The 21,012-nt window shown below is 35.9% G+C and overlaps 10 protein-coding genes across 10 annotated transcripts; 5 read left to right on the top strand and 5 right to left on the bottom strand.

The window, feature by feature from the left end:
* Nucleotides 1-9: 9 nt before the first annotated feature.
* Nucleotides 10-1,599, top strand: PHYBLDRAFT_176037 (hypothetical protein; the record flags this gene model as incomplete). The annotated part of the gene is made up of 4 exons (XM_018437628.1): nt 10-183; nt 244-350; nt 686-771; nt 1,364-1,599. 4 exons carry the CDS (start codon nt 10-12, stop codon nt 1,597-1,599), a joined length of 603 nt encoding a protein of 200 aa, XP_018283689.1.
* A 1,063-nt stretch (nt 1,600-2,662) lies between these two features.
* PHYBLDRAFT_153339 (hypothetical protein) lies at nt 2,663-3,991 on the bottom strand (the record flags this gene model as incomplete). Its single annotated transcript, XM_018433116.1, has 3 exons — nt 2,663-3,366; nt 3,427-3,694; nt 3,767-3,991. 3 exons carry the CDS (start codon nt 3,989-3,991, stop codon nt 2,663-2,665), a joined length of 1,197 nt encoding a protein of 398 aa, XP_018283688.1.
* A 325-nt stretch (nt 3,992-4,316) lies between these two features.
* PHYBLDRAFT_70770 (C2H2-type zinc finger transcription factor) lies at nt 4,317-5,982 on the top strand (the record flags this gene model as incomplete). The annotated part of the gene is made up of 3 exons (XM_018442333.1): nt 4,317-4,651; nt 4,709-5,063; nt 5,857-5,982. The coding sequence occupies 3 exons, from the start codon at nt 4,317-4,319 to the stop codon at nt 5,980-5,982; spliced, it is 816 nt and encodes a 271-aa protein (XP_018283687.1).
* Nucleotides 5,983-6,428: 446 nt separating this feature from the next.
* Nucleotides 6,429-7,757, top strand: PHYBLDRAFT_153337 (hypothetical protein; the record flags this gene model as incomplete). Its single annotated transcript, XM_018433115.1, has 3 exons — nt 6,429-6,653; nt 6,726-6,993; nt 7,054-7,757. The coding sequence occupies 3 exons, from the start codon at nt 6,429-6,431 to the stop codon at nt 7,755-7,757; spliced, it is 1,197 nt and encodes a 398-aa protein (XP_018283686.1).
* Nucleotides 7,758-8,151: 394 nt separating this feature from the next.
* Nucleotides 8,152-10,855, bottom strand: PHYBLDRAFT_176033 (hypothetical protein; the record flags this gene model as incomplete). Its single annotated transcript, XM_018437627.1, has 6 exons — nt 8,152-8,417; nt 8,702-8,892; nt 9,089-9,449; nt 10,008-10,452; nt 10,511-10,583; nt 10,653-10,855. The coding sequence occupies 6 exons, from the start codon at nt 10,853-10,855 to the stop codon at nt 8,152-8,154; spliced, it is 1,539 nt and encodes a 512-aa protein (XP_018283685.1).
* Nucleotides 10,856-11,558: 703 nt separating this feature from the next.
* PHYBLDRAFT_176032 (hypothetical protein) lies at nt 11,559-13,449 on the bottom strand (the record flags this gene model as incomplete). Its single annotated transcript, XM_018437626.1, has 3 exons — nt 11,559-11,669; nt 11,872-12,145; nt 12,305-13,449. The coding sequence occupies 3 exons, from the start codon at nt 13,447-13,449 to the stop codon at nt 11,559-11,561; spliced, it is 1,530 nt and encodes a 509-aa protein (XP_018283684.1).
* A 123-nt stretch (nt 13,450-13,572) lies between these two features.
* Nucleotides 13,573-14,469, bottom strand: PHYBLDRAFT_70765 (C2H2-type zinc finger transcription factor; the record flags this gene model as incomplete). The annotated part of the gene is made up of 2 exons (XM_018442332.1): nt 13,573-14,233; nt 14,300-14,469. 2 exons carry the CDS (start codon nt 14,467-14,469, stop codon nt 13,573-13,575), a joined length of 831 nt encoding a protein of 276 aa, XP_018283683.1.
* Nucleotides 14,470-15,679: 1,210 nt separating this feature from the next.
* On the top strand, nt 15,680-16,115 carry PHYBLDRAFT_153332 (hypothetical protein; the record flags this gene model as incomplete). The annotated part of the gene is made up of 2 exons (XM_018433114.1): nt 15,680-15,759; nt 15,971-16,115. 2 exons carry the CDS (start codon nt 15,680-15,682, stop codon nt 16,113-16,115), a joined length of 225 nt encoding a protein of 74 aa, XP_018283682.1.
* Nucleotides 16,116-18,197: 2,082 nt separating this feature from the next.
* PHYBLDRAFT_184142 (hypothetical protein) lies at nt 18,198-20,090 on the bottom strand. The gene is made up of 3 exons (XM_018438891.1): nt 19,918-20,090; nt 19,541-19,856; nt 18,198-19,486 (listed from the first exon to the last, which is right to left on the bottom strand). The coding sequence occupies exons 1-3, from the start codon at nt 19,991-19,993 to the stop codon at nt 18,472-18,474; spliced, it is 1,407 nt and encodes a 468-aa protein (XP_018283681.1). The 5' UTR covers nt 19,994-20,090; the 3' UTR covers nt 18,198-18,471.
* A 208-nt stretch (nt 20,091-20,298) lies between these two features.
* On the top strand, nt 20,299-20,737 carry PHYBLDRAFT_120007 (hypothetical protein; the record flags this gene model as incomplete). Its single annotated transcript, XM_018428721.1, has 3 exons — nt 20,299-20,427; nt 20,486-20,526; nt 20,572-20,737. The coding sequence occupies 3 exons, from the start codon at nt 20,299-20,301 to the stop codon at nt 20,735-20,737; spliced, it is 336 nt and encodes a 111-aa protein (XP_018283680.1).
* Nucleotides 20,738-21,012: the final 275 nt, after the last annotated feature.

The following is a 21,012-nucleotide window of genomic DNA, read 5'->3' as shown; positions in this document are numbered from 1 at the left end:
GTTGTTATAATGATATGCATCAGCACCATAGATGATATTGTACTATTGCTCAAAATGATATATCACAAAAATTGTGAAGATATCGGCTCAATCATCTACATTTTTGGTACATTTGATTCAGATGAAATTACCCTATTTTTCCAGTGTATACAAACTAGCTGCAAGGCATTTGTTAATGGTTTTGTGATTGACTCTGCACTCAACTAAAATTATGTAAGGGAGGCACATAACATCAGATTACAGATTCAGATTGATGAGAACCACAACATAAATTCTGCATACTCCCTGGTTTACAAGAATGTCTTTGGAAAACTTCTTGTCTTTTTTGAGCACAAGCTCAACAACAAGAGGTGAATGCTTGCTCTTGTAGAGATTGCAGCAGTTCGTTTAGTAAATTATATATCAGCTGTTAACAATGGGCAAATGAAGCCAATGGTAGTTCACTTGACAGATGTTAAAGAATTAGTTAGTTTGGTGAAGTTGAACACAACTATAAATACAACAGCAACATACATACATATTGTGGCCAGAGCTTAACCATGGTCCAAAATTGTCACTTGGTTCTCTTGTAGACCTATAATTTGTTTTTTTTATAATACATTTTTTTTAAAATTGTCTTAACATATTTTATTCTCTCAGCAAAAAGTTAAGAAATTTTTTCTCTTTTACATCTCACTTTTAATAGTCATCAATTGCAATCTACATTTACTAAAAATGTAAAGTCTGTAGTTGAAGCTTACTTTTGTCTATCAGGAGATTTAATTTTAGGTGGTCAATTTGCTTTTTGTTAACCTTTTCAAAAAACAGAGATTTTCTAGTTTCAAATTAAATTTTATTGATTTTTTAATTATTATAGTCTGAAAACATAGTCACAAAAGCAAAAAATCACAATTTTTTCTCATAGTATATAAGGTTGTCAATAAGAGAACACAAATAGTTATTGATCTCATCAGTACTTGCTTCTTTAGGTCCAGGCATTAACCCCACAAGAATAACATTTTCGATCTTGTTGTGCTCTTCTCTTGACAGATTGTTTACCATGAGATATATGGCACTGCAAGAATATGTCACCCTATCAAAGGGCTGGAACTAATCGATATTTAATGTCAAGAGCAATGAATGTTCCTTTGCAACAAACTGGACACCTTCATCATCAACAAACTCTTTCCATATTTTCCCATAGTAAGCATCAAATAAAGTATCATCAACCTTGGGCTCGCAGTTTCACTGATTGATATTCTTTTCGAAAGAAGAACGCATGAGCAATTTCTTCAAGAAAGCTGTCAACAAGTTGTAGACGAAAGTATGCTTAGAAATCATTGAATTTCTTATACTGTACTTGTAAAGATCATTTCTATATAAGGTCTTGCTGCCAACTCTTCTAAAATTGCAAGATGTTTGTGTGGTGTTACTGTAGTCATACAATGTGTATCAATTGCTACATGCTACATAATTGGACACCCCATTCATCAAGTCATTGTACCCTGTCATTTTCTTCAGACCAGGAATACTTATAGGAAGTCAGAAATTCTCTCTGTAATGTTCAAGTATTGTATTGATGAACGTGATCAAGATCACAGCGCTGTCATCTACAATTAAAGTTGAAATAAACATCACAGTAAAAATGGCAATTACTCTATGCTAAGGATTTTCTGGTAGATTTGCTGTAAACTCTATAGATTATCATGATATAATATTAGTTTTTGTTTTCTTGGTTTGATCTAGATCAATTTATTTGTAATTATCATTTATTTTTAATAGTTACTCTGTTCTTCTTTTCTGTCTTGTTCTTCTAGCTCAATTTCATCAAACAATTCATATTCAGACTTATACTCTGAAGTATACTCCTCTGTTTCAAAAAGAGATTCTTATACCAAAGAGGTAAGTAGATATATTTATACTGTTCTGATTAGGGTGTACCAACAGAGTGATTGTTAACTATTGGTACTGAGTTTAAATAGAGTGCACATTGGGTATAAAAAATATAATACTATTATCTTTAACATATTTTTTAATTTGATCTAAATCCATATCAGTTTCACTAGTGGGGGTACTCAGCCAGATTGATCAATCGAATTCTTGTGTGAATCTTGGCCAATGATATCAATTTGTAGTTGAGGACACCAAAAGACAAAAGTACAAAATTCATACAAAATTCATAGATTTTTATAGCATTTATGAAATAATCCTTGCACATTCTGATTTCCTCTTTGAACCTGTAGGAATCTAGACTCTCAAAGAGGTCAGGTGCTCTTTCCCTTTACTCAACATCTGGCAATACATTGTCAACCTTGCACTACAGGAAAAAATGGCAGTTTTTTGCTTTTGTCAGTTTGTTTTTGGCCTATACTAATTAAAAAAATCACTAAAAATCCAATATGAAACAAGAAAATCTCTGTTTTTGGAAAAGGTTGACAAAAAGCAAATTAACTACCTAAAATTAAATCTCCTGATAGATAAAAGTACATTTTACAGTGACTGCAACATTAAATTGCGGGTTTGTGAAAATTAAATTGCAGAAAAAAAAATTCAAAGTGCCGCTTTTTCACAACTCAATTTGCGGCTTTCTGGAAAATCAAATTGCATTTTTTCGTGAAATTAATTTGCAGTTTTCTGAGAAATTAAATTGCAGTAATGGCTGGACGAAGTATGAGACTTGTAATTAGAGGGGTTCTTTATTTTTACACTTGTTAAACTGATTACAAGAGTGCTGTATGAAAGCTTTTAAATATTTAATAGGAACATCATTGCATGCATCTGCAATTCTTGTTGTGAGATCTTTTTCATCAGTAAAAACGCCTCTCTTGACTTTGTTTTTTACAACAAACCAAAATTGTTCAATTAGATTTAACTTGGCAGAATAACGAGGAAGATGTATGCATCTATATCCTCTTGAAGCAATTAATTCATCAATAGTTTTACTTGCATGAATGGGCGCATTATCCATGACAATATAAAAATTACTCATACAAGAATTTTTATCCATTTCATCAAGAGTTTTTCCAATGAATTTCAAGTAATGACCAGTTTTAGCTCCCTCTCGTCTTTTCTGGTTTGATGTCTGCTTTCTTTGTTGTCCTACACCATCAACTTTACGTTGCTTAGGCTTTTCTGTTACTCGAAGCTCAATATCAACAACCCCAATTGAACTTATGGCACCTAATATCGAATGAGAATCCCCTTTAGTCGACTTTGTTTCGACAATTGCTGGTGTACCAACTTTAGACCAGGCTGAAGGTGGACGCATGTTTATATCAAAGCCACTTTCATCTACGAAAACGCAGTTGGAGAGGAAATCCATGTCAGTTGTTGTCCATTGCTCTACCCACTCGAATCGTTTTTGAAGAGTTTTTCCAGAGCTTCTTTCTTTTGTTTATAATGTTGCTCTTTTGAATGACAGATTGCATTCATTTGTCATGAAGTTACGAACACTAGTTTCTTTTAAGCTGAAATTCGCAAACAAACGCTCCAGACTCACAACAACATCCTCCACACATGTTTGAGGGTTTTTATTGAATAGATCGATAATAAACTCCTTATGCTCTTCTTGCAGCTGTCCTGTCTTTCGCTTATTCTTATTTGTTTGCTTTTCAAATATATTCCATTCAGGTTCATCTCTTATTCTTTTAGCCCACTGCTGACCAGTACGTTCAGATACACCAGAAAATCTGGCAGCTTTCGCAGCTTTAAACAACTTCACTTATAAATAGTACAGAAAAAGCACCTTCTGGTCAGGAGAATATACTTTATAACTTTTCTTCGTTACGTTATTATCTTCTTCATTCACCCTTAAAGATACTTCGTTCATATTCTCGTCAAGTTCGCCTCTCATTTGCTCTTGCTCAGATGGCTGTGCCTGTTGGTATTCACGTAATGTAGTGAGGGTTTTCAAATAAAAAGGATCAACTTCTTCAGACCATTCCATGGCATCATTGCCTTGTTCATCGTAGATCTTGCCTTGTCCATTTTCGTAAAAAAAGTATGTACTCATTGTAGTTCTAGATTGAAAGAGAAAGAAAATAAGAAAAAGAAAAGAAATGCTTGACCCGCAATTTAAATTTCTCAGAAAACTGCCAAATAAAAAAGGCTATCCAAATAAAAAAAGGCTATCCAGATTGCCAGCCAAATAAAAAAAGGCTATCCAAAGTGCCAGCCAAAATAAAAAGGCTATCCACATTGCCAGCCAAAAAAAAAGGCTATCCAAAGTGCTAGCCAAATAAAAAAAGGCTATCCAGATTGCCAGCCAAAAAAAAAGACTATCCAGATTGCCAGCAAAAAAAAAAGTCTTTTTCTTTTGCTGAGATACAAAAAAAAACATGTCATCTAGTGATACTAAAAATTCTAACAAGGAAGAAAAAACTGTTATTCTGTTGAAAAAAACATGTCCTTATTGCGACAAGTCATATCAGTCAAATCAAAAAGCCGTGAACCATATCGCTACCACTCATAAGAAAAAAGTGGAACGTCTTTTCTCTGGTAACCGCAATTTTGGTGTGTACAATCAAATGAACGTTCAAAAGTATAAACGACTTGGCTACACCATCGTGGTTCAATTTGGCTGTGTCTCTTGTAAAGAGGCCTTCGTTATGAAAAAAGAACTTGAAAAGCATTGTGATTTGAAACATGTCGTGACATCTCAACCTGAAATTGGGTATATGAAATATTTTGACTGACAATGATTTGGATTTCTAAATTTTACTTGTTTAAGAATTATCACTGCACCAGACGATATCACCAAGCTAGACTGGATTTTTTGTTGCCCAGACAATGATCATCTTATCTTTCAGAACAACAATATTACCAAGGGGTTTCACGACTTCTGCAATTATGTGAAAACGGTCATTGATGAACTGCATCTCTTGATGTATGAATCCCATGTCCAGCACGTCTTGGCATTGTCTTCAATTCTTTTGTTAAAGCCAGCCCGCACCAACAGTGACCTTCACAAGTTTATAGGACGTGAAATATGCGAAGACCTTATTGAATATTTGCTGGGAGAATATGGTATTCAGTCGTGCGAATTTGACCAATATACTTGGCTTGCTGCTGAACAAATCGTGAAGGTATATAATCAAGAGAGTAAAAAATGGCTGAGCTTAATTATCCATTATTATATAGACTTGCATCAAGAAGAAGACTACAGACTTTCAGGATTCTCAAAAATTGATGGCTCTTATGGTTGCCAGCGATGATGTTCATAACAGAGTACTATTTTGCTTTCGAAATCTGTAAGGACGAATTGTGAAGAACCCAGGTCATAGTGTTTATTATATGACAATTAACATCTGTTCGTAGTCTTGAACAATTACCTTTGGAACCAATCAGTCAGAAAGTTGATGAATCGGAGTTGATTACTAGATATGTCACTGCAGCTATTAATCCGCTGTTGGAAAACCTCATGAAGCACGTCATGTTTTGTTGGTATGAAAAGAACAATTTTAGTCAAATGCAAGCTAAATTTTTTTTTGCAATTTCGCGTACTTTAGGACTTCTGTTGATAATGACGAGTGCAAATCCAGTGAGATGTCATTGTTACTTGCCAGACCTGATTCTATGGCCAGCATGATAATAGGTACGGAGATCAGGCAGACTGTAGGTTTTGGAGAAGTAAAACCAGCACTCCAGGCGCTGAATCACAAGCTGGTTGGAAAAGACTTGGTACGATTAGCGCTTTTAGCAAAAAACGCAATTAATACGTATCGTAGCAAATTTGTTCTGTTGTTTCTTGTCGTTGGTAAATATCTCTGTTTTTATTTTGAATACAAAAAAGACATATTAACACTCTTTCTTTAATCACCCCTATGTTAAATAAGGACATCACGCGACGTTCTATTTGACTGATGGTACAAGAAATAGCCTATACCCAATGGTCGAAATTGCCCATATTCAATTGCCAATGTCTTTAAAAGAACTTCCACTTTTTATTACACAAGTCGACCAATTGACATTAATTTCCTCAGCCTTCTGGAGCTTGTGCGTTGACCAGAAAACGAATCAGCAATCATCACTCATGCCAACACTTTCCAACAATAAAATAGCATTAATTATAGATACCCATGCCAACCGCAAAAGAAAAGCAAGTACCAGCCATTACACCCATTAATATTATTAAAAGATCTAGTAGAGTATACCTCAGATGAATCTTTTTTCATTTCACAATATCTGTTTTAAAAAAAACTGCGTTAGATGAGGCTGACAAATTGAGGAATCTTTTTTATTTGGCTGGCACTTTGGATAGCCTTTTTTTTTTGGCTGGCACTTTGGATAGCCTTTTTTTATTTGGCTGGCAAACTGGATAGCCTTTTTTTTATTTGGCTTGCACTTTGGATAGCCTTTTTTTATTTGGCAGTTTTCTGAGAAATTTAAATTGCGGGTCAAGCATTTCTTTTCTTTTTCTTATTTTCTTTCTCTTTCAATCTAGAACTACAATGAGTACATACTTTTTTTACGAAAATGGACAAGGCAAGATCTACGATGAACAAGGCAATGATGCCATGGAATGGTCTGAAGAAGTTGATCCTTTTTATTTGAAAACCCTCACTACATTACGTGAATACCAACAGGCACAGCCATCTGAGCAAGAGCAAATGAGAGGCGAACTTGACGAGAATATGAACGAAGTATCTTTAAGGGTGAATGAAGAAGATAATAACGTAACGAAGAAAAGTTATAAAGTATATTCTCCTGACCAGAAGGTGCTTTTTCTGTACTATTTATAAGTGAAGTTGTTTAAAGCTGCGAAAGCTGCCAGATTTTCTGGTGTATCTGAACGTACTGGTCAGCAGTGGGCTAAAAGAATAAGAGATGAACCTGAATGGAATATATTTGAAAAGCAAACAAATAAGAATAAGCGAAAGACAGGACAGCTGCAAGAAGAGCATAAGGAGTTTATTATCGATCTATTCAATAAAAACCCTCAAACATGTGTGGAGGATGTTGTTGTGAGTCTGGAGCGTTTGTTTGCGAATTTCAGCTTAAAAGAAACTAGTGTTCGTAACTTCATGACAAATGAATGCAATCTGTCATTCAAAAGAGCAACATTATAAACAAAAGAAAGAAGCTCTGGAAAAACTCTTCAAAAACGATTCGAGTGGGTAGAGCAATGGACAACAACTGACATGGATTTCCTCTCCAACTGCGTTTTCGTAGATGAAAGTGGCTTTGATATAAACATGCGTCCACCTTCAGCCTGGTCTAAAGTTGGTACACCAGCAATTGTCGAAACAAAGTCGACTAAAGGGGATTCTCATTCGATATTAGGTGCCATAAGTTCAATTGGGGTTGTTGATATTGAGCTTCGAGTAACAGAAAAGCCTAAGCAACGTAAAGTTGATGGTGTAGGACAACAAAGAAAGCAGACATCAAACCAGAAAAGACGAGAGGGAGCTAAAACTGGTCATTACTTGAAATTCATTGGAAAAACTCTTGATGAAATGGATAAAAATTCTTGTATGAGTAATTTTTATATTGTCATGGATAATGCGCCCATTCATGCAAGTAAAACTATTGATGAATTAATTGCTTCAAGAGGATATAGATGCATACATCTTCCTCGTTATTCTGCCAAGTTAAATCTAATTGAACAATTTTGGTTTGTTGTAAAAAACAAAGTCAAGAGAGGCGTTTTTACTGATGAAAAAGATCTCACAACAAGAATTGCAGATGCATGCAATGATGTTCCTATTAAATATTTAAAAGCTTTCATACAGCACTCTTGTAATCAGTTTAACAAGTGCAAAAATAAAGAACCCCTCTAATTACAAGTCTCATACTTCGTCCAGCCATTACTGCAATTTAATTTCTCAGAAAACTGCAAATTAATTTCACGAAAAAACGCAATTTGATTTTCCAGAAAGCCGCAAATTGAGTTGTGAAAAAGCCACACTTTGTTTTTTTTTTTCTGCAATTTAATTTTCATAAACCCACAATTTAATGTTGTGGTCACTGTAACTACATATTTTACATTTTTAGTAAATGTAGATTGCAATTGATGACTATTAAAAGTCAGAAGAAAAAGAGAAGAAAATATCTAAACTTTCTGCTGAGAGAATAAAATATGTTAAGACAATGTAAAGAAAAAATTACAAAAAAAACAAATTATAGGTATGCAAGAGAATTAAGTGACAGTTTTTGGCTGCGGTTAAGCTCTGGCTACACTACATATGTTGTTGCTGTTGTTGTTATTGTGTTTATAGTCGCACCCAACTTCACTAAACCAACTAATTCTTTGACATCTGCCAGGTGAACTACCATTGGCTTCATTTGCCCATTGTTGTATTTCTCATCAACCTGAATCTGTAATCTGATGTTATGTGCCTCTCTTACATAATTTTGGTTGAGTGCTGAGTCAATCACACAACCATCAAATACCTTGTGGCTAGTTTGTATAGCTGCTTCAATCATGCTACACTCTTCCCCTTTGATTCATAAAAGTCTTCAAGAAGTTTTGAAAGATATGAAATGCCTTCAAAACTATCTCACATCGTTCTATTTCTCAAAGGCCTCCAGAACTCAATATCAGACCCACTACCAACACATTCATCTTCACCCGTCATTGGCCAACCAGCATAGGAATCCTCATATGCAAGAAGTCTTGCTGCTCATAGTCTTGCTGCTATATTTGCTTTCATGCACTCTACTTGTGTGGTTTGTTTTAAGCCAAGCATGATATTTCCAGCATTGGTTCCAATGGCAGAGTTACTTTTAATGGCATTAGAGTACTCATCAATTGCTCTTTCTACCAATATAGCACAGTATGATCTTGGTAGGCCAAATGCTTCAATCATATCTGGGTAGTGCTGTAAGAGGTTTTGGTTAATGGTGAAAACGTTTAGATCGACCTTGTCCTTGGCAAGCAGAGTCTCAAGGTACACATTCCATTCAACAAGTTCTCTAATATAGAAGTTAGTATATATTTTTAAAAAAGAATAACAAATAATGATATTTAATATATCTTTTTATTGAGGCTTGTTTCTCTGCTGATAATTCCCAGCTTATGAGTAAATTGCACACTTGTACAAGGCCAAGCAATGCCTTCTATGCAGGTGCATTTCTTATATGCTCTGCTATCAGAGTTTGAACAACAAACAGAAGGAAGTGTGTCCAGTCTACTGCCTTAAAGTATTCAGTATTCTTCGATACATCTCTCCAAGCACCATAGAATGATTTTGGGATCGTTTTTCTTGTCAATGTCATTGCTGCACCTATCTCTTTCTGAACTTCAACAGAGAGAACAAGCAGATGCTTTTTTCTGTACTTGCCAGTAATGAGCCCCCAGACCTGTTTTGCTACACCATGGCAGATACTGTGCATTTCATCTAAGGCAAAGAAATATGGCTCAGAGAATGCATCCAATGTTGCCAGTGGTGATTGCCCTATAAGTTCTCTTTGGCTGGACTCGTCTGCCTCATGGAAATCACAGAAGCTCCCCAGTGTACGTATGACAGTGACTGGAGACATATGGAAATACTGACCGTGGCCAGAAGATTGGCCAACAACATGGCAGATTCTGTAGCCATCTTTGCTTATGTGGCCAACATGACATTCTAGCTTTACCAGAGCTGGGATATCACCCATTGTCATTAGCATGTGGACTTTGGCCTTCACGGTCTCTGTAGATGTTTTGACCACCATTTCTTTGGACTGCAACACACAAAGCTCTTTTATGATTGGTCTCATAAACAACCAGAAGTCAGTGGGCGCCTTGGGTCCAGGAATCATGGCAAGTTGAATCATTCTTTTTCTCTCATACCAGATCATTGGATTCAGGTTTAGTACAGTGGCATGAACAATTGTTACCAAACCAGGAACCTTATGAGGAGCAAATTCATCTACTGACAGTGAAATAGCGATATCATCCCTTCCTGAGAAAAGATGCTTCCTTGACTGGTAAGCTTGACCATCAAACACATCAGTCTTTGTGCCATCCTGACTTGGCTCATGGTGGTGATGGTGGAGCATCTCTGTTCTAGTGCTATTGTTGGCCAAACAGAGAGCAAGTTGTCTACCCAAAGGAAGTTGGACCATGGTTCTTGCAGGAACCAATGCATTGTTGTCATCAGTGCTCTTGTAGCAATCTTTGCTACAGTTTGAGTATTTGGTCTCATGCTCATCATTGAACAACATGCAGCTATTGCAGCAGACGTTGTATTTCTTTTCTTCTATTCTTGAGAAACGCTTCAACAGTTTTTTGCCAAGGTAGGGTGTACACACTCTATATGTGATATCTGTAGAGGTGGCAAGAATTTTATTGAAATGACTGATAATTTTTTCATGTGCTTTGCAAGAGATGTCAAAGTCTTTGATGATTTGGATGATTTTGAGATTCTTTGCATCATTGTAACTGGGAGTAGGAAGAGGTTGACTGAAGTCATATACCATAGGTGTGGTTACATCCTCGATATCTTTCATTGCAACTGATTCTTCAATAGTATTATCATACTCAATACTGTACTTTAATTATGAAAACACAAATTATTATAATACATTCATATATGTATATATATCTTACCATAGATTCATTGTTATCACTGTTATTGAAGGAATTCACAGTTTGGTCATCATTTGTTGTATCATTTTCTCTGCTTGTTTATGAAGATAACAACATAATTAATTGTACTTTCTAATAGTAAGTATGTGATTTGTAGTCTTACATAATGGATTTGTTCGAAACAGTGTTCAAGACAATGCTGACTTGTTCAGGAACATAAGTGATCTGAGAAGTCTGGATATCATTGTGTCTTCTACAACAGTTCTTAAAGTATTGAACTCTACAATTATTGATCTTTTTCAGACTGGGGTGGTGTTCTTTACAAAAATTGCATTGGTAACTATCAAGGATTGAATTTGAAAACATTTTTTAAGTTGAAAATAAACACTTTAGAGTAAAGGTATGAATATTAATAATTGCTTTTAAATGGTATGTCTTTATACTTAATAGCTTTGAGATTCGAATAAACTTAATTACTTCAAGATGATGACACAGATATTACGAGTATAAACACAGGAACAGAATTTGAAACATTGTCTATTAAACTGTCAATACAACTATGGCAAGTCAAAATTAATATTGTCTGAAATGAATAAGTCAAACTAATTCACGACAGGAAAGTTTCGATATCAAATTTGGAAATATTTTACTCACATACATTTTGATTGGTCTATATAACCCAGATTAATTGGGATATCGAATTTGACCCATTTTATGAGACTTGTCAACTACATAAGGCAATTTTAAAAGGGCAAGTATCCATAAATGGACCCTCTCAATATTTTGGCAAAACCAAAAAATGACTTAGTGAAAATCACAATTTTTTTATTGAATAATTTTTTTTATTAATAAAGATAAAAAAAAATCAATATTGTTGATTCGAAAACAAGGAAACAAAGAACCAGTAGGAGCCAAATTTATTAAGATTGATGACAAGCTTGTTGTTAAATTCTGTGTGCATATCAAGCTTACATACAATCTTCAGCTGATCGAGTGGAGTAGATACATCATTAAAAACCCTTTGTGCGAGGAGGTAGTTGTTAACTTGAGCATGAGGACTACTCTCAACTCAATAGTGTTCTACTCCCAAAGAGGAGACCTTTCCAATAAATGGATGGGCATGTTGGTCTCTACTCTCCTTGAGCATGAACACCACAAAGGTATTGTCAGAGTGCTTTTGCTGTAATGTCATCAGTGTCATTATTATTAGCAAAGTCTCTTGATCCACCAAACAGGATATTCTTAACATTGTTATTAAAGTTTTCTTTAAGAAATTCTGCCATGGAATTACTATACTTCTCTCTCATTTTGTTTTTGCTCACTCATGAACCACTATCAATGATGTGTCTCATTGCAGATTGCTTGGCAAACTTGAAACATACATCTCTTGAGGTGTTTAACCTATTGGTATGCATTAGGTGTTCATGGATGTGTTTGTTAAACTGCTCATCTTTTTCAGTCTCGTAGTATAGAGCAGTTCCAAATCTTCGTAGATTGTTGGGCAGATGTGTGAGCAGATGAACCTTGGGCTTCGAGGAATACAGATTATGTCCTTCGACTTCACAGGTAATGTCATAATGATGCAGTTCTTGGATAAGGCTTGTAACTGCCTTTTCAACTTCGTTGATGTACATATTATAATCATATCTTACTGCTCTAACAAACATCAAGGAGCAAAGACAGCCAAGACGGACAAAAGATAGAGTTATGAGAGAGAGTATACTATCATTTGCAAATTCTGTAACTAAGATAGCGGATAGAATTTGCAGAAGAACTTTGTAATCCCTCCCAAGGAATGAGCCACAGTGTCATAACTCTCGAGTGAACTTTCTTGACATTCCTTGAGAGTTTTCATAATCCTTGAGGGCTTTGGACAATCTAGCCATTTGGTTAGGATTTTTCTTTAGTACAATTTTTACCAAATAATTGACTAGATACTTAGCAACTCCAAGAAGTATGTTATGCAGAACTTCAACTGGAGTATCTGTCGATGGATCGAATGACTGTAGTTCCAACAATGCATCTGTTGCCCTATTTGCGAAGCATAGGTCGCTTGCTGTCAGAGCATTTCCAGTCAAAGGAGCATCTGGAATAGTCGATCCACGTCCCGAGGTAGACGCAGCAGCAAGATAGTGTGCCTTTGTTCTTGCTGTGTGTCTACCAGTATAATACGAAGAGCTTTGGAGGTTGGGCATGAATCTTTGTAAACGGACATAACATTTGCGGCATGGGTACAGACTTGTCGGCACGCGCAAACCACATAGTTCAGAATGGCATGGAGTGTCTGCCTCGATCCAAAGGAGTGGTGATGCTACTAAGACGTTTTCGTTGTCTTTGGCAGAGAACATCACCAGTCCGTTTTCGAGCCTTTTGAAATCTTCAACGATTTTAGGCAACAAGGACATCCCACTTGCCCCCTTTTTCTTGGGAATAGCAGAGAGAAAGTGGATGTTTTCAATTGAAGACCTCTCTTCATAGGAGAGAGCAGCAAACTTCATTGACCAGCTTTCATATGGGTTATATTGCTTTGATCGGTTTCCAGAGGTGTCGTTGGTGAAGAGTATAATGGGCAATATTCTCACCTTGTAAAACAACTTTGGATCGATTGGCTTTCCGGTTTCGTCTAGTACGTGCCATTTTAGGAAATGAGGCTCTTCCAGCAAGGACTTGTACCTGGGAATCAAATGAAAGACTTTTCCAGGTGAGACGCTGTAGCATAGGGCAACATCAACAGGGGTTGAGTCAACACCAAGAAGAGTTTCAAGCTTTATGCTAGTAGATTCAACTTCGATGCCAATGAACTGACCGCCTTCCAGAATATAAACCATGTAGCCTTGAACAAAAACGGCTGAGTTATCCATGGTATGGAATGATTCTACTAGGAAACGGGCTGAAGTAGAACCATTCATAAAGTTAACAATATCACCAGACCAAAAATCTACGCCGTTGTGGGTGAACATAGGTTATTGATAGTACCAATGTGTTCTCCACTTTTCGCATTGTTGTAGACAAATGAACTGGTTAGGAGTGCGGTCAGGGAGAGAAAACATGTTTCTTGCTTTCTTGGGGTTGGCAGCAAGAAATCAGACGTGATCTGAAGGCAAGTTGATATAAGCAGACATGATATTGTTTTCCGGCAACTGGATATCAACTTTTGTGGATGGAAATACAGGAATCTTGGACTTTTTTCTGGTCTGATAGTTCAAGAGGGCATCCAAACGAGGTAACTTGAACAGGGACTTCTTTTGGATAGCTTCCTCGTGAAGCTTAAGGACAAGACTTATGGTAAACAGGATCTTTTTCAAGATCCTGCGAGATATCATGTTATTATTGCCATCAACAAAGGCAAGCAGTACCATAGACTGGAGATCCGGGAACAGGTGAGTGTCTGATATATACTGGTTCCATGTTGTATGCGATCTAGTTGCTTCTCTCAGTAAATTGAGATCTGCATCCAACGATGAGCTGGTATTGGATGCAGAAGACAACATACTATTTCTTATATGCATGTATAGGTGGTTGTCTGGACTTGGACTTTCAAAGGGGCTGGTGTCCTCATCCATCTCGATAATACTTTCACTGGCATTGAGTTCAATCTCGCTAACATTATCATCGCCATCACTGTTCATGTCATCAACATCGCTGCTGTTGTCATCCTCCAAATCGGATTCAACGTGTAGGTCTTTGTTAACGGAATCATCATTGTGATCAGGGGCGGTCGGCTTGGCAGTGTTTGTGGTCTGTCTTTATGACGCTAGGTTTCTATTGGCATATTGAGGGCTAATATCGTTAGCAATATGAGTTGCTAACTTATGATATTTGGTAAGGTGGCGTTGTAGATTCCATACGCGATCAAAATCTTTTCCACAAAGTGAGCAGGTCTTTCCGATATTGTCAAAGGCAAAATTGTGTTGACCTGGTCCTTTGGGAGCAGAAACTACCACCCTAGAATTTTTTGGGTAATTAATAATACGCTGCATCACAGAGCTTTCGTGATGCAACGTATTGTCTAACGTGATAAAGGAGTATAGACGACCATCATATATTTATTTATTTCTGCATCTTGAAACAACAAGTCGATTTCTTTCAGGGACCAATGAAAAGTGTTATTCATGTAACCAGTAATAAGCGTATAATGGTCTTCAAAAACCAATGAAATTCATTAATTTGTTACAGTTTAGCTTGACACAAAAAATAAACATTGAGTGCCTTTTTTTGTTTCATACAACTTTTTTCATTTTTCTAAAGATCAGGCAACAAATGGCACATGATCTTGCTACTCATTAGCTAATTATACTACAGATCAACTCTGATCCTCTTACACAATTAAGATCTTAAAAAGTATTGCTAATGATGTGATTCTATTACGAGTTCTAATTAATAAAATATAATTGAAGTATAATAGGGCATGTGAATTCTTGACATAAAGTGGTATGTAAAGAATCTTGCTCATATACTGATTTTATCCATACTAATATAAACATATGTCTTCTTCTTTTTTGCTTTGTTTTTTTTTTGTTTTTGTTTTTGTTTTAGATTCAATTAATATGTGGTAAGTCATCTAAAACATAATAATCTTCATCAAAAGTCCATGTACTAATGACCTTTGTTTTTTTTGCAGGTTTGACATTTTCGCTCGGATTTGAAACTTGTCCTTCTAATAGCTTCTTTGCTTTTATTTTAAAAGCATTAATATGGTTTTTGCTTTCAAACATGCAATTGGGTTTTTCAAAATTCTACTTGCTTTTGTTTCTGGAAACAATTTCAGAATAGCTATTAAATATTTCTAGCTGCTAGTGCAAGCATACCTACCCTACAGCAGCAGCTACTGCAGGGTAGGTATGGAAAGCCTAAAATTATCTACCCCCAATATTTTCAACCCATAAAAATAAATAAAATCGTATTTTACCAGCCAATTTTTTTTTGCAATCCCATTTATCAATTTTGCAATTCTTTCGGACCTGAAACTTCAATGAAAAAGCTATTCCCGAAATGGTAACATAAACTCACGGGCTGAATTACAAAATTGTTACACAAAAAAATCTGCCGTAGTATTAATATGAAACTAATAATAGACAATAGAAAATTTTTTGGCCTTTATCTTTCTTTCACAACAATCCTTTTTCTCAGGTAAACAAAACTCTCAACAAGAATAACACCAATAACAACGTCATCTCCTTGTTATACGCTATGTACAATGAGATTCTATCTTTGAAGGCAGACCAAGAAAACTTCAAGCTTGAAATGAAGACACAGATTGAAGAGTTAAAGTTGGAGATTACTGCTCTCAAGAATTAACTAGAGACCTGAAATACTCTAAACCAAAACAATTCGCCTTCTGCCACTACCATTGTAAGTCAAATATAAAATAATGTGAATAATATATTAACATGTTATTTAATAGTTGGGTGATAATTATATTCACAAATCTGTGGACAATTTCTGTGACATAACTTTGATACACGTTTTCAAAATGATAAGTGAAGACCTTGTCATTGAAGTAACAAGTAACGAAAAGGCCACACTCAATATGTGTACAAAGCTTATATGTGATGGTATGGCTGCCCATCCTTCGGTGATCGCTCTTGGTCCTAATCCTAGCTGGGGGTTGTTGTATCCAACATAATCGTAGATTCAAATAGAGCACACAGATAATAAGACAAAGACATATTGAATAAGCGACCAGTATCAATTATACATTATTTCTCACACTATCATTAAATAAAGAATATACCAATAACAAGGTCACACACCTTAGTCAACATCACTAATCACTCAAACAAGAGCATGGGTAATAACTTAACAATATATTATCTATGATATAAGAAAACAGACATCACATGATATACTCATATCATTATCCTAAATACACACGCAATGTCTATATAAACTCACATAGCAAATAGCAATAGAAGATCATCTCTCTTTTTATCAATAAATAAAGTCTTACCGTACTTCTCATCTGCACTTTGTTTTTCTTTCTTTTCCAAAAATATAACAGGGGTTTATACCAGCAGCAGTTAAGAAAAAAATGTGTGTAAGCCACGCAAGTATAATGAAGGATTCTGGTATAGACTTCACCAGATGTCTTGGAAACTGGGCATCAACTGCAAGAGTTGCTCATCTCTGGAGAGATCGCCATAGAAGATTGCAGTCTCGTAAGTAATCAAAATGCAATGGGATTGAATAGGATACTATACTTTAAAAACATAGAAGATTGAATAGTTTATTACCAATAAAATATATCTATTTTTTTGCGTTAATAACCAATAAAGTGAGTAATAAAAACTACTTTCTGTTGTATAAGCCAGTAAAATGAGTAATAAAAGCTACCTCTTGTTGTATAAGCCAACAAAATGAATTTAAAAAAGCTATTTTTATAAAGACAACCAATAAAATTTGTATTTATTAAAATGATCGAAAATGTACATGTATTCTATCCAATAAAAACTATTTTTAAAAGTGTAACAGTAATAAGAAGTAATTAGTGTCCTATAGAAACCGTATATAAACTAAGTTTTAAAGCAAAAATACAAATCAAAATGATGCTCAAATAAAAATAATCAATTCTATATAAACTTTACACAATAAAGAAAGAAGTCATGTCCAATAGAAAAGCCAATAAAAAATAATAAGGAAGCTGAGATTTGTAAAAAGTGTTTAAACTCAAGGGCGGTAAAATGGATTTTAGGCAACAAACCGCCAGAACACCGCCGTCTGAAACCGCCAGAAAACCGCCAGAAAGCCGCACTTTTATTTCCCATAGTGTTGTGTATGTATTTATTAGCTTTAAGTGTTTGTTTAAGCTCCTTCGCGGCAGCCATCTGCTCCAACTTTATATTAACTTCCTTTTTGATTACTTCTAAAATATCTTTAATAAGCTTATCTGCACTTGCTGATAAAGACTCTGCCAGTGCTTTTTTTTCACAATAAATTCCCTATTTTATGCGATTTCTTCAAGGCATCAATTGCTTGTTGCTTTGTACTATATTTTGGCATGTAAGATGGAGAGAAAGAAGTATTATATGACTGTTGGCAATAAATTCTATGATTTATTAAGGAGAAAGATAAAAACAGTATCGTATTGCATATAAAAAAGTAAGGATTACATTAATCAGAGAGCCGTACGTTTTTCGATCAAATTTTGATCGTTGCTATTACAATTTTAGTCTAATAATATCGCGTTCTGAATTCAAAATTTGATCGATCAATCTAGCTGAGTACCCCCATTAATACTACTGGTGTTTGTTGGACTGAATTACAAATCAATGCTGTTTCAAAATATCTTGTCTTAATGCTTAGGCCCAGTATTCTTAACTTTTATCTAGTAAAGCGACTTTGTTTATTTGACAGGAGATCACTCCTATTATACAATGACATTTGTTACATTATATTTTTATTACTTAATATCTATATGTTATATTGGTTGGCGAATAATTCTTAGATGATTTGAAATAAAATTAAAATGCCCACTTTAATATAGTGTAAGATCATAGGTAACAATTGGAAGATATTTCGTTAGAAACAGAGAAATACTAGCCACTCTTTCTTTAAACAATTTTCTCACGAGAATCGTATTATAAATAAAAGAAAGCGATATTAATTCGTTATTGTCCATGGTTTCGAGAATTTGGAATACGAAGGTTAACTATCTAAGCTTTTATATCAGTACGTTATAATCATTGAATTTATCATACACCCCAAGTTTATGAAAAACACCATTTTTATTAGAGAATTTTTTTTTATTTTCTACCTAACGTTTGTTTAATGATAACAAAACTTTCCGATTGGACAAGGGCATTGAAAGAGAAAAATGAGAGAATTTATGAAAGCCTATATTGAAAGGTTGACAATTCCTTTGAAGAAGAGGAGAAGCAATAGGATGAGGCTACTAGATACCTGTATAAAAACCCTATGCTTAAAGATGAACGACAAATATAATAAAAAATGAGATAACGAGATGAATAATGAAATTCTATATCTCACTGGGCTCTAATATTATTCGATGCGGATGACTGCTGGATTTGTTGGAGGGTATCATTGACTTCGGAAATAGAATTTCTCGATTGTGCAAGTATTTCCCAATTGTGTGCAAATTTTTCAAGCAGTTTTGCTACAACAATACCTCCATTATACGTTACACTTCTGGAAGGATCTGAGCAATGACCCGAAAGCTTACTAGCTTCTTCAATTGTTTCTGCCCAAATCCCAGCTTCGAAATCCTGACGTGAGAGTTCAACTACACTTCCCTGGTCCTTCATCAACTTTAAAAGGCCACATTCCTCCACAAACTGAGGTCGGGATACATACACAAATGGTGTTCTATGACCAATACATTCACTGCAAGTTCCATACCCAAGCTTTCCAAGCACAACATCGGCTGCATTGGTAAGGTCAGGGACGTAAGCATCTCGTGGTGCACGATAGAACCCAGGTGGGAGATTTACCGAAGCTGGTGTTCCGCACACAATGCAAATCCATTTGTCAGGCAGCGTCTTGCTCCAATCACCTTCTCCAAGGTTCTGCCCACCGAAGGATAGCAAAAGTACTTTATGGGTCTCGTATATGTGTTTAGGAATGTTAAGATCGGATAGAACGGTCTCTCGGTCATTGTGATACTTGCGAAATACTAGAGGAACATCCACAATAGTGCGCTCATAGGAAGGTAAATTTACGGTAGGTTTACTCGATGGTACGTTGGAAATCGAGACGGAGGGGATATTTATCATGCCATTGACGACACTCTTATACTCAGAGAATGTGCCCGTAATAGGTGTTGCTGGCACGAGGGGTTCAGTGTCGTTGAAGGAGGGAATGCGGATAGCCCCTGGTAAGCGCACAAGAAGATCGGCATTGCGATAATCAGCAACTACCTTTTCTACCAAATCATAGATTTCGTCGTCTATTTCGTCTCCTTCGCATAATCCAGTGTAAACTTCATCGAATGTGAAGTTGCTCGCAATAGCTGATGGTATTCTTGCTCCTGTTGCTGCTGCACTATATACCCTGATATTAGATAAATGTATATATTGCTTATTCACCTCAACTTACCATGGTAAGAATGGTGCATCGCACACTACGCAGTCTGCTTTGACTTGCTTTAACCAATCAATCTCGGCTGCCAAGATCTTGGGTCGGCGCTCGATAAAGTGCTTGAGGTTTGCGATGGTCTGAGAGCGGTCAACGGTGTAAGCAAGAGGTTGCACAACCCCCGCATCGATATCTGCTTGGCGGTATATTGCTCCTACTGCTGTTACTCCTCGAAAGATGAACTCGGAAGCATTCGAAATGACGTAAACAGTATGGTTTGCTGGAAGCTTAAGTATATCTGAAATGATCTGGTTTGCACGTGTAGCATGTCCCCAGCCTATCGTAATGGTGTTGCTTAGAAATAAGTTGGTGAGTTTATCAATGTGATGAATGCCTACCATGTCCTGAGACATAATAACAGAATACAAGTGACTTGTTATTTTCTCCGGCTATTTCAAGAGTCAGCTGAACCATGATGAGCGAAAGAGACAAAGAAGATTAAGGAACGGGAGTGGGCGGGAGGATATATGACCAGATTAACACTGTCTTGCGGGGATCAAAAAAAAGTGAAAGAAAGCGAGAGAGGAGGAAGAGAGGGAGAGGCAATGCGGAGATGAAGTTATTGTTTCTCTCCGTCTCTCTTTCCTGCCTCTTTCTACTTACAACTAACGTTAGCACTCATTCACATATTATTATTTATACATATTATTTATTATTCCCTTGACTACTTCATTTTTTTATCTAATTAATCCAAAAGTAAATTAATAGTTTTACAAAAGATGGATCCAGTGGCACGTAAAAAGCTTAATCTAAAAGTGCTTCAGAAACATGATCCTGCCATCAATGATATTCTCGATCAGTCAGCCCACGCAGTTGTTTACAAGTTTGAACCAGAGAATAAGAGCTGGGTACTGTTTTTTATTACATATGAAAATATTAGGTACTAACGCGACAGCTTAATTTTAGGATAAACTAGGCTTTGAAGGTGTTTTATTCCTGACCCGAAGGTACGATTCCATGCCATCCCTAATAGTTGACTAAATCAACACCAGACAAGTGGCGCCCTACTTTGGCCTTTATATGCTCAATCGACTTGTTACCGAGAACTTTTCATTGTTTCTTACTGACTTTGAAGAGATTGAACTCAAGGACAATGTGATTATGTACCAAACAAAACAAGGTAGGTTGAAAATGATGATGATCGTTTGTCTCATCTGAATTTCTCAGGTGACGCACGTGCATTATGGCTATTCGAGGAAAAGGATCGTGAGAGAATTCTCAACAAAGTGATCAAGTTAGTATGCGATCAACTGATTTAGGATGATCAGTACTAAGTACAAATTGTGTTCATAAGGTTGCATGAGTCAATGAAGGAATTACCATCGGTACAGGCAAAAATTGCCGAGGCAGAGAAACCGGCTGTCCATGCCGATGTTCAGAATCAGAAAAAACCAATAGAGAATAATGGGGGTGATATTTTGCAGATGCTTCAG

The sequence above is a fragment of the Phycomyces blakesleeanus genome (genome assembly GCF_001638985.1).
Source record: "Phycomyces blakesleeanus NRRL 1555(-) unplaced genomic scaffold PHYBLscaffold_43, whole genome shotgun sequence".
Taxonomy (NCBI): Eukaryota; Fungi; Mucoromycota; class Mucoromycetes; order Mucorales; family Phycomycetaceae; genus Phycomyces; species Phycomyces blakesleeanus.
Note: the sequence above shows the minus strand (reverse complement) of the source record. Positions and strands in the feature narration are given on the sequence as shown.

Bases quoted from the DNA above. Each gene is read 5' to 3' on its own strand.
- PHYBLDRAFT_184142 (XM_018438891.1), bottom strand. From the start codon at position 19,993: ATGGTTCAGCTGACTCTTGAAATAGCCGGAGAAAATAACAAGTCACTT. The intron at 19,857-19,917 runs GTAGGCATTCAT...CCATTACGATAG, and splicing joins TTATTATGTCTCAGGACATG to GCTGGGGACATGCTACACGT. The intron at 19,487-19,540 runs GTAAGTTGAGGT...CAGGGTATATAG, and splicing joins GATGCACCATTCTTACCATG to TGCAGCAGCAACAGGAGCAA.